Source organism: Ciconia boyciana, chromosome 4 (assembly GCF_034638445.1).
Source record: "Ciconia boyciana chromosome 4, ASM3463844v1, whole genome shotgun sequence".
NCBI lineage: Eukaryota > Metazoa > Chordata > Aves > Ciconiiformes > Ciconiidae > Ciconia > Ciconia boyciana.
This window is the reverse complement of record NC_132937.1, coordinates 58,858,402-58,871,131: the sequence shown is the minus strand read 5'-3', so window position 1 is coordinate 58,871,131 and position 12,730 is coordinate 58,858,402. Positions and strand designations below refer to the sequence as shown.

The 12,730-nt window shown below is 37.5% G+C and overlaps 1 protein-coding gene across 3 annotated transcripts in view; it reads right to left on the bottom strand.

The window, feature by feature from the left end:
* Positions 1-5,690: 5,690 nt before the first annotated feature.
* CEP78 (centrosomal protein 78) overlaps positions 5,691-12,730 on the bottom strand; it is a 28,735-nt gene continuing 21,695 nt past the window's right edge. For all 3 annotated transcript variants that reach the window (XM_072860188.1, XM_072860189.1, XM_072860191.1), the window contains exons 13-16: positions 11,108-11,185; positions 9,140-9,306; positions 7,474-7,627; positions 5,691-6,462 (exon numbers count right to left, since the gene is read on the bottom strand). In XM_072860188.1, coding sequence (XP_072716289.1) covers positions 5,938-6,462; positions 7,474-7,627; positions 9,140-9,306; positions 11,108-11,185 — 924 coding nt within the window. In that variant the 3' untranslated portion in view covers positions 5,691-5,937. The remainder of the gene's footprint in view (positions 6,463-7,473; positions 7,628-9,139; positions 9,307-11,107; positions 11,186-12,730) is intronic.

Sequence of the window (12,730 nt, the reverse complement as noted above, 5' to 3'; positions counted from 1 at the left end):
GGGCAGGAGGGGGCGGCGTGGCCAGGCTGGCGGGGCCCCGCGCGCTGCGTGTCCCCGCGCCGGCTGCGTGTCCCCCCGCCGGCTGCGTCCCCCCCCCGCCGGCTGCGTGTCCCCGCCGCGGGTGCCCCGGCCTCGGCCGCGGGTGTGGGGCGGTGCGGGGCGGCCGGGGTGGCCTTTTTCACCCGAAGAAGCCAAAAATGGTGGGTTCCGGGGCAGGACTCAAGGCGATGAAAGGGATTTAAACGTGCCTTGCGTTTGGAAAACCTCAGTTTCCCTAGACCTTGCCAAGGTTTCGTCGCACATACAGCCATAGGTGGGTGGGTAGGCAGGCAGGTAGGTAGGTAGACAGGCGGATAGACAGGCAGACAGAATGCATGTCCTACAGTAACTTTACCGTGGTTTTTCCCATGCAGTTGCTGCTGCAGAGCTGGGATGCTTGTTCCAAAAGTAATCTGTATGAATGCATGAGAAATTAAAAATAGCAATCCATAGCTACAATGAATTTCAGGTGGTATTTCATCTTGAAAGAGGTGGTTTCGCAGTACCCAAATGTCTTTGTATTTTGTGTAAAATGCTTTCCTGGTAGAGGAGCAGGATCCCTACCTTCTCTAATACAAGAAGTATCTGCATGTTGTGCGCTGTTTCCCCAAACAGCCCATTGCAGGCAAATTGCTATCTGGATTTCATAGAAAGGGAATAAAACCAGGAGAGCTGTGAAAATTAACTTCATGGAATGGATAGCAGAGCTGGGACTTGCCTTGAGGCCTACCACATCCTAGGCCAATATCCCTAAATGCTAAACCACTCTTTCCACAGATACCTGGTTGTTATGTTCATTGAAAATATAGAGTTAATACAATTAAACTGTTGTAACTGAAGGAAAGACTTCAGCTCATCTTGTTTCTTCTAACTCTTTTAGTGAGAAACATACCGCCTCACTATCAGTTTTCAGAAGTTATTTTACAGGCAGTAGCAGTAAATTAGTTTTGACAAAACGAGCCATAAAGTACAATTGAAAACAGATGCGCTTTACAGAGTCCCTTCATTTTCAAATATCTTGGATGAGATTCATGATTCTCATATGTAGCTGCGTAAAGCACAGCTCTTGAACACCTTCGTCTGCCCAGTGTTACCTGTAATGCTGACCCTACTTTAGTCCTGTGCATGTTCACCAAGTTTATCATCAACATTAATCATCTGTTTACCAAATCTGCATTTTTTTCAGAAATGAAAGTGTTGATGTCCATTATTTTGTGAATACTCAGATTTGTATAAAAGCTCATTTTTAATTACAAATTATTTCACTGAAGAAATACTGACTACTTGAATTTGTTCCTTTTCCTGTCAAGCCAAGTCATAGCTAGAACGATAAAACAAATTCACAGATTACAGTGTGACCTGGTATTTAGTTAATACATTTTCATCCTATGCAAGTTATTCTGTTTAAAAGATTGTAAACAGAGACAATGGTTTTAGAGCAAAGATAACCATCATTTCAATAATGACAATAGCTTAAGAAAAACCCACCAAACTCGCTTTCAAACACCAGAACCCTGCTCAGTTCTAAAGTGGTAATAGCAAACTTCATGGACATTACAAGCTGGATACATTCTCTTCAAAACACCAAGGTATTTTTAAAGTATGTCTCAGACCACAACACTCAGAACAACTACATTACTTCTAATTATTAAAATTAGTTCTAATTAAATAGAAACCTCAACTGAAATGCTCAGTAAGAACATAGATGTGACTACAATGTAATTATTTTCACTAGAGTCTCAAATGGAAACAGGCTTAAGAGATATGGGCTCCTCACATGGGCTTTTCCCAATGCTAAACCCAGACTACCTACATCTGCCTGGAGAGGCAGCTTCGAACTCCAGCCTGTTGGGGTAAAGGTATCCTAGGTAGGAAGGGGTAGTAGAAGCAGTCACAAATAGTTTAGGTTGGTGGTTCAGGTCAGGAAGCCTGGCCACTTCTACAGGAAGTGCTTTGACATCCGAGCAGGATCAGTCTTCAATCCTAACTGTGGGGCACAAACCACAAGGTAAATTAAAACTTTGGAATTAAAAGTGTAATTCAAACCTCTGGCACAAAGAGCTAGAACACAAAAATAGAAACTAGGCAAGCTGGTGCTGCTACCGGCTCAGAGCACGGGGAGTAAATATCAGGTATTGTAGTTTTTAACTTCAGGAAAGTCCCATCCTGACCAAAAATAGCAGCTCCCGTGAGATCAGAGGACAACTGTGCTGGAAGCCTTGCCACCCAGAGCCTTAGAAAGCCTATTTCACATTGTGCATTGATGGGGAGTAAATAAAATTGACAAGGATGTATAAACCAGAAAGTTTCCTGGACACAGAATAGTCCGTTTTTACTACATGCAAGGGATTATTATGCTTTTGCAATTGGAGAGAATGAAGAGGAACAGTAAAGGTCATGTCAGAGTTTCGTTTCTATTGAATTGAGATTTATCCTATTTTAGTATTTTGCTACCAGCAATTATGATTTAATATTTTTATTACATCAAAAACCATAAATTCATTATATCAATATTCATAGTCACCCAATATAAAATACACACTTTCAAAATGATTACTTCCAGGAAGGCTTTTCGCTTCCAGCATTTGACAGAGAACCTGATCCTTCAACTGCCACAAATCCCTGCAGACGAATGTGAACTTGCATAATTACCACAAAAGCAGAGCACGCTGTATTTACTCTGATGCATAACTGGAAAAACAAAACAAAACAAGAAAAAAATCAGAGAAAGTGTAATATTTAAATAAAGTTTCAAAGCTTTCAGTGAACTTTTATAGGGTTCATCATGACTTCATGTTGTGCTGGACAGAAAAACCTTCATCGACTACTGCTGGAAAAGAATCAGCTCACTCAAGGAGAGCAAGCGCACACGAGTTCTCTGTCTGGTACAATAACAGACAAACTGACGTCATTATTAAAAGACAAATAATGCTGACTACATAGCAACCTGGCAGCTCTTTCAGGAGGCAGATGGGATGTCTGGTCCAGCAAACTAGTGAGACTAGCAAATTTTGGTGGGACTTAAAACAAGATGCAGGTAGTTCAGACAAGGGTTTGGGTTTATTTTGTTTTTCAGAGCTCTCGCTCCAAATATTGCAGTTATGAAATGTGAAAAGTAATTCTTGGGAACTCCCAATGAAGAGAGAAAAAAATGCTTGAGTTTTATAAGTAAACAGTAACATGTTCTCTAGCAAATAGCTGGCCTATTGATTTCAGGCTTTTATGTCAAACAAGAACACAGACAAATATGTAAACCATTAACTAATAGCAAGAGACTGAAACAGTTTATATCCAAACTCAGAGTGAAATGGTTTCATAATAATTTAAAATGTATGTATATATACACACAAATTTTTTTTTTCTTTTTTATTAAAATACTTTCTTCTTAGATATATTTTTATATATAAAATAATTTTTATTTATATATGCAAAATATTTTTTGGAAATGCATTTTTAAATCATTAGTAAAAACCTTGAAACTTCTGAAATATTCATGATAGCCTTAAAAAATGCTTCTCCCCCAGGTAACTTACATCCACTATCTCTACTGACTTCAGATCCAACATTCAACTATTTATAAAGTATGCACTCCAGATTCTCACAGTAACAGTGCTACACAACAGCACCAGTGACATGATGAAGAATCCTTCATGTTTCTGATTAAAAAAAAAAATGGTTAAGTACTAATCCCACTGAAAAAAATATGCCTGTTATATACTGCCTGCTCAAATTTGCTTTAAATTATGATTTTTGACGTAAATCATACTTTAAAAGCAAGTACTAGTAGTATTTAACATAAAAGCTATTTATGCCACCTGCTTACAATACATTAACCGTTTGAAGTTCTTTATGGTATTTTTAGGGACAAATAACAGATTCGTAATTCCTAACCTCACAAATCTGAATACTTTTGAATTTATAATTTTATCCCCCATTTACCTTAGATTAGCTAAGTGATTAGTTTTAGAGTTTTCATTTTTAAAAGGGAACACATAGCATTTTAATGCTGAAGAAACTGATTGCACATAATTGTTCAATCAAATCGAAATCACAAGCAAAGAATAACGACTGAAGGAATAGACCTCAAATGTTTGGGAGACTATCTAAAAAATTGTTTAATATATTACCTGCTATTATTCTGAAGCGACAAAGTCTGTATAAATAATGTACTTTCATTGTGCAATTACTTGTGCAATATTGCAATAGCTAAGGTAACCTCATGCTATTTGCTCAGTAGAAAATTTCCATTTGAGGATTCATGAGTTTCTTCATAATTGTCAAGCAATTTGGAGTCAGGAATTTCTACAGATCTTCTGTCCCAGAACGCTCACAACAGATGACAGAGTAAAAAGAAAGCTACACGGTATTGCCTCCCCCCCACCCCCAGTTCAGCCCAAATAATCTTGCCTCATTCCTGTATGTGAAAAATATCTTCTGTTGCTCCATCACCCTCTGTCCCTTTCGCTCTGCAAATGGAATACACATTGCTAAGAAGAAAGAAGTCCATATCAAGCAGGTTAAAATATTATGATCATTCAAAATCTCAGCTAACACTGTAAATAGTGAAATAAAGGCAAAATATTTAAATTTGATATTTTTTTAAAAAGTCAGCTTTTGATGAACACTGCACAATGTGATGAGTTTTCAACATTTGAACTTCTTGTAAAGATAAGCATTGTATGTCAGATTCTACTATCCAATCTCCCAGAGTTCACTACCGCAATTTCAGAAATTTCTTTTAAATCAGGACTGACACAAGCATATGGCATGTGAGAAAAGTCATAGAAGTTATTTTACGGAAATAAAATAGACTGTTTCATTCAAAAGCAAAATTCACTCTCATTGTTGAACCAAATGACCTAGGCTTAAACCCTAAATTAAAAGTTTAGGTTGTTTCATTCTTCCAAATCCAAATTATGTTGCTTATTAAAATTTTAGGAAAAGTGTTTTTAACTGTTTAACATCTTCCTCATCTCTACAACCCTTGCTAATAAGTTTAATTTTACAGAACTCCCATTTATATACAAAATAGTAGTTAATGAAGGAAAATAATTATACAATTATTATACTAGGCTCTTGACCAATTGCCTTCTCATAGCACTCAGGCAAGTGTACAAATATAAAGATACTGCTTTATTCTTCAGGACCATACTGAAGTGCATCTTCTTATTATTCCTGGTGCAAAACAGTATGATTTTCTGTGCCACATTAGGCTAATCAAAATCTATGTTACTCTGTGCCATAGCTCAGAAGCTGCAAATCAGCTGCCTCTGCAAAAGGACAGGAACAAAAAGCAGTGGGGCAAACCCCAGGAATTTTAAAACAAAGATATTCTTTAGTTTTATGTTCTCACATTGCTCTAGGTCCTGAGAGCAACCTAATTCAGTTGGACTAGACATCCCCTAGAAGTCCCTTCCAACATGTATTCTATGATCCTGCAGTCATAGCAATAGGAAAGAACAGCTGTATTTAAGTATTTCTTTTAGAGATGTTTCTGGGCTCATTTTCAAATGTGCAACTTCCACTACCTTTGGGAATGTCAAACCCACACATGCCCTGTTAGGCATGAATTCATGTTTGCCCTAAAGCCATTTTTTCCACTCCCATTGCAATATACTGGAAATAAATGAAAAGCAAAATTTGTACTCAAATTAATTTTATTAGTTCAAAACAGTTTACACTCTATAACAAGATCTGTGATACACAATAAAATCCACACACCAGGAATCCTTTGTATGTAGCACAAACTACAGGGTACCATTCTACCAGTGCATCACATGTTTCCAAAAATAAAAATCTAGTGACAAGAGATGCAAACATGAAACAGGAACACTAAACAGCATGCAATGCTTTAGAAGTTTACAAAGTTTCTAATGTTTCAAACATTTTAGAACCATTTCAAATGCTGGTAGCACTTTGGATACTTTCTGGTATTTCAGAGCCAGATCCTACAGTATCAGTTCCAGAGTGGTTTACTGTCTGCAGTCTACTTTGGTCGCCTCTTGCTCCATCATTTGGAATTGCCATTTCATTTGCTCTAGGTATGTATTTCTTTGAGGAACAATTTTTGCTTTTTTCACCAGAAGTACCACTGGCTATTCTGCTACCATTGCTTTTAATATGTACACTGGAATCAGAAAATGAATGGACACTGGTGACCAATTGCCTTGCTGAGTAATGTCCTTTTGTGTGTTCATTTTGTTTGACTCTCCTCTCAGAGAGTGTTGGAGTATTATTTCGAGGCTTATCCTCTTTATTTTGGTTAATTGTTTGAGCTTCATTTTCCTTCTGTGAGCCTGGCTGGTACTGTTGCCCTGCAGTCTGAAGTTCTTGTATTTCTCTAAGAGCAGGGAAGGCGTTATTCACAACCATCTGGGATTGAAACGTGCCAGGAAGAGAAACTTGGATGTCCCCAGCTCTGTTCTGAAAGAAGAGATTCCAATGAAGATACTGATGCAACTAGAGAAAAAAATGCCGTATTGCAACTGCCATATACTAAAATCTGCACAGCAAAATAAAGTCTTTACATAATACAGAAAAGATTCAGAGATAATAGCAATCACACAAGCTTTATTACCTTTCAAAGCAAGCGTCAGAAGATTGCTAGGGTGATAATGACACAAAGCAGGCATATTATAGTTTCACATCTAGCTTGAACTTTATACTACAGAAATGTGTCAGTTAATAGGGAAGACATCGGGTATAAGAAACATACTGGAATGCAGAATGATTCTTAGCATGGCAGTTTTATCCAACTTGGACAAGGTTGTAGGCTGCCAGTATCTTAATTTTTAATTAAGAACTTAAGCCTGGTCTTTTTTTTTTTTTTTAGGGAACTTTAGTACTTCCCTTGAAAAATCCAGGTGGTTTTCTATTTATTGACTTCAAAGTAGGAACTAAAACCTTATGTTGTTAATATTGCAAATTTGTAGTTGCCTGAAATTCATAGTGTGGCCTATATAGAAATCTAACAGGATGGGACACATAACACTGCAACAACTTAAGAAAATTCCTGCTTTTCAATAGGCATATTGTACTACCCTCTGTTATCAGACTAAGTTTTTTTACAACCACTATACATGATTATTACATGTTTCTGAAAAACCTAGTCATGGTATTTTTCATTTTTAATGGATGCATACCACTATTGGAACTTCATCTTTCAGAATAAGAAACAACATAATTACCACCAACACTTTCTTTAGAACATTACAAAATACTATGGTTTCTGTTCCAAATGATGATCACTTAAAAAGCTTACATTAATCATTGAATTATGATGATCTATATAAACACAGCTACAGCAAAAGATTGCAATAACAACTTCATGGATCATTTGGTAATCATTACTTTCAGTCAGAGGAGGATAGCAGCAGCAAAGTACATTAAATAGCATCGAGTACATCACCACTAGCATTCCCTCTATAGGCTTACTTTGCTATTCCAGGTATGTTCTTGTCTTTCTTCTTCAAAAGACTTCTCCTTTAGCGTATTAGCAGGCTTACTGAGAGTAGAATTCATTTGTGGATGCCCCAAAAGACCAAAATCTGACTGGTCTATCCCAGCTAATACAGCAAGTTGTCCAAGTCTGTAAAATAAAGTTTAATAGAAAATGACAGAAAAAATTCTTACCCTGTTAAAGATCTAAACATTCAAAACCAGAAGAAACAGAATCTGTTTGAAGCTTTGAAAACAGTTTTTCCATTATTTTCTGAGAAGCCCAAAATAGCCTAATAAAGATGAAAACAAGTAGCTGAAGCTATTTTCCTATCTTTGCACAAATTAGCCTTCAGGTTCAAAACCGTCAGTCTTCACTCAGTGTTATGAGGCTAAGAATGAAGTTCTACCAGTTAGCATTGATCTCAGAGCAGGATGCTGGCAAGCAGATTCCCTGTCAGGCACAACAAAGATTAAAACTCTGTCATTCAAGCAGAAGATGGGTGCACATCTCCCAAACCAGCATAATCTCTAACAGCCAAATCCAATTACATGCTTCACAAATACAGTCATGTTGTTTCACCTGGCAGCTTACAAGTTGGCCAAACTTACCATTTGTGTGTTTTAAGCCTCAATAAGAAGTGAGCATCATTGCAGCCATCACTTGATAGCACAGCATTAAACAGAAGCTCATTGAGAAGAGCAGTCTTTGTGATTGGGATTCTGTAACTTTCAGAGAAGCTCCCTACTATCATGAATAGATGTAGGACCCATCTGAAAAAATTATTTTTTATGTAGTGAGAGAGCATTTTTTCCTTCCTCCAAAGTTTGAAATTCATTCTTAAAGTAATGGAAACTCTACCAATTGATTGGCACAAAATTGGAACACAGCCTCGGGGTGAACTTTACATTAAGTTACGTTATTCCAACTTGGAGGTGGATGGAAGCAGGACGCAGGGAGGGAAAATAAAATCTTCTGTGGTCTTCTCTGAACACGCAGAGTAGACTACGATGTATCTTCATATCATTCCTCCATTCTCCTGGATAAGATTGCCATGCCTGGCTACATAAGCTTTACAGAACAGGTTTGAGAACTTAAGCTGAAATTCTTTGACAAATGGGAAGGATGAACCATCCTCTGAGAAGCTGCAGGTACAGTGGTAGAGCCTTAAGACAAACTGTAATTAATACTCTCTAAAATATTTCAAGTAATAATAAATAATCCATAATTTAAGTACAGAGGCCAGATTCATCCATCTAGATTTCTGTATTTCAATTAGTAAAAGGGGGCCCAAGGCAACAGGATACTTTCTGAAGCCAGTTTAAGTGCATTTTGAGCCTTTTGTATTATGGGAACCACAGGTGATTCAATAAAGACTTGGAAACATGCTTTAATAGAAGCTTTCTTCTCTTTTGGAATGGGCTTCTTGAAAGCCTTTCCCAAGGGCAGGTACAGGAAATCAGCTGGACAGTGCTTGGATCATGTTTTTCCCACTGAGAAAAGACTAAACGGTAGGTACATACAGTTAATTTTTCTTCCTTTGCTCTTTGCGAGTACAGTCCTAGAGATCTGAGGGGAGGAGGCAACATACTTCATTGGGAGTATAATTTTGGAAAGAGATCTCAGCAGAAACAGTAAGACTTAAGTAAAGTGACAACCTACCCAGCATCTTTAAGGAGGTCTAAAAAAGCATGAAACTTTTGGAAAGAGTTCTCAATGCTGCCTAGAACACCTTCATCTTCCAAAATCATGTTGGTTACTGACTGTGCATGAAGAACCTCAGATAGGGAGATATTTAGATTCCTTAATCTTGCATTTTCAATTTCCAGCTGGGGGGGGGGAGGGGGAGGGAAAAAAAAGGATAAAAACGTAAAGTAATTTCTATCATCGTCAGTTAAAAAAACCCAAACAAACAAAAAACCCAACCCCACCTTTGCAAGCCTATAGAGCAGTATCACAAAGAGAAATACCCAAAGTAACTGACATAACTGATGTAGAGCTTCCTGTACCAGAAATATTCAGGACACTTTACACTGAGCTTTGTGCAGGTTTGGTTTTTGTCTATCCACAGCTGCAATTCTCTGCTACCATAGTGAAATTGCTGCAGGCACACAAAACTGCTGGATCAGCACTGTCTTCAGTATGTACAGAATGTTACAGAGCAATGTTGCAAGCAAAAAAATTAGCTTTCATATCATGTTATTTCTCATGTATGATATGACACACTAACACCAAATAATTTATTTTACTAATAAAAAACCTTAATGAAGGCCAATGCTCTCCTTATATTCACCCCTCTGTATCAAAGGGAATGCATACTACTGTATCTCTCCCCTGCACTGTACATCCCAAAACTGAAAGCTTAAGATGATCAGGTTTTCTTCACATTGAACATTAATCAAATCAATGACAAACTGAAAGTTGAATGATAACTGTAAGATATACAGGGTTTTGTGTTTGAGGTAAATATTTAACTCAGACACTCATTTAAGATTACAGCTATGGTACCACTGCTACCACAGACTTTCCTTCTTTCATCTTTTATGAAAGGACAAAAAATTATAGATCTGTGTAGTGCACTGTAGCTGTTAAACCAGCATCAAAATGAACAATTTTAGAGATTACTGCTACTTAGTTTATCCCTTCTCCTGAGACAAGGTGCTAGGTCCAAGCAGTCTAGCATGACAGAGAAAGATTTGTTGCAGTGGATATTCAGCCTAAAAGGCATTTAAGTATTCAAACAACAGATACCCAGCAGAGCCCACTCATTCATTTCACATTACAGGAGGATGGGGATGGCTGCATCAGAGGACTACAACGAACCCTGTAGAGTGCCAAGTCCTTTGTGGATATTTGCTCCCTGTACTGTGGGGTATCACCTGTTGCTCAATGGAAGTGGTACCACCACTTTCATTCCACTCCAGATCACATCTAAGAACCAAACCCATTCATTTACACTATCTTACACTCAACTCTATTACAAGAAATTCTGCTTATTGATGCAAAAGGATCTTTTTAGGTCAGCAACAATGGACGGAGGGGAAACAGACCTCACAATTTAACTGTGACAAATTAAGTTTGGTTCTGTCATAATGCGAAACTGCTTTGCAACAACTGATGGCTATAGCCAACATGCTATGCAGGAAACCATCTATCATTTTTATTGCCTGCAGAAACAAAACTTAAAAATCAAAGGGACAGAATAAGCCAAATTAACCAACATTTGCAACAAACAGCTTTTCAGCACAAGTCATGATAAAGAAGGTGGGAGACCTCAAAGAACTATCCCTCTGCTGCAAATTGCAAACAGATTTAATCACTTTCTCAAGAAAAACAAACATCAGGATACCCCAGATCATAAGTAATACACCAAATGAATGAAACACATTGAAAGAGTAGCTTGACCCAGAGTTCAAGGCTCTGGAATAGGATCAGGAGAACAAACACACATTACTAAACGCAGATTTCATCATTGCCCTTAGGCTAGTAAATGATCCATGTGACTTTGAACTGCAACTCTGGAAGCTATCACATTAGAGGTCACTGATAATTACTGCTAATTAAGCAAGTGGATAGTTTGATTGGTGTGTCCTTTAAAAATAAAGATGATTAACAGTTAAGTATCATTACCTCCATTATCCGTTCATCAGCCTTTACTCTGGCTCTTTGCTCTTCCTTTAATTTTTCCATGCATTCTTCCAGCTCCAACTATCATAACACAGATAAACTATCATGACATTTATCTCAAAACATCAGATCAACATGCAATATTATACAAAAGCTCAACATGTCCAGTTAACAACTAGCACATGACATTCCAAGCAATAACATATCTTCTACAAAAATACGTAACAGAGGTCTACCAGTACGTAAGTCTAGGATGCAAAAAATTAACACAGGAAAGTGGAAATAAGTGTGATTCACTTAACAGATTTGCAATACAGCAACAGATAACACGAGATTATAGCACAAGTCTCTTGGGCCTATGACATTACTATCAGGAATGTAAGTTCTTCTCTACTTCCTCTTCTTCCTCTTCACCTTTTCAAACCTCATTTTTAACTAAATACATCTACCTCATCAAAAGCTCAAATTAGGCTCTAAAAAAAATCCTTAGTAGCCATACCTAGATTTTCAGAATGTATTCTTCATCCAGGATTTTATTCCTTATTACAGCAGTAGGAATACAAAATTATAAACTGTTAAGAACTGTACTCTTTCCAACTGGTTTCACTTAGTTCTTCAGCAGAAGTCAGTTTTTCACAATCCCAAGCTGTTTGAGTTAAGCAGCTTAGTGTTGAATTAACAACAAAAACAAACCCAAACATCTAACAAATATATTCTAGTCTTATTCATGAGATGCCTACACTTGTATTTCAACTTTTAGTTCTAAGTAGTGAATCTCTCAGTTTCAGTGAACAGTAGTCAGGATTTGATAAGCAATCACCACGTTTTTCTCATATCATAGCAAAGCATTATCATCTTTAATTACAGCATCTGAAGTGGAAGAACAAATAGGAACTTTTGTTCTTGCATGCGTTAGCACAGTCTTCTGGTTCCAAAGGTGAAAACTTAAAATTATCAAGCTGCTCTGTTTTTCAGAGGGTAACTGATATGAATTAACAGTATACAAAGCTTCTTCATTTCTCTATGCGCCTTGTATACAGGCACATATATGTAACATAGGACACTGCTTTTTGTACACACCTTATCAATCAGTTCTACAGAGGAGCAAAGATCCAGATAGTACTGAAATCATTTGTTTACTATCAAAAGCTTATTCAAGAGCATACTACTGCACTTCATACAAGCAATCAACTGAGAAGACTGGTGTGCAACAGAATGCAGAGTAAAAATAGTCCTTCTACAAATGCAAAGAGGTCTTCACAGGTCTTGGAGGATGTGAGGGACTTTTGCATTTGATTCAAAGACGCAGGTTCTAAAATATTCTACACATAGCCCTCCAGTGACAACCACTCAGAGTGAAGATTATGGGTCTGTCACTACTGTCCAGTGAAGCCCACTCCTAAGATCCCTAGGCTAGCATCAACCAAGCTAACCCTGGAACTAGAAAGCTAGTCATATCTTTACCATCTGAACACGCAAGACAGACTCTCAGAGGTCAAAAGGTATATGAAAACCACATTTCAAAGACAGTATTTGCAAAGAGTTTTAACAGTATCTAACTGCCATGAGGTAACAAAATTGCCTCCAGGCATGGGGTGGGGAGAAAATCTAAGGAGAACCCTCAAC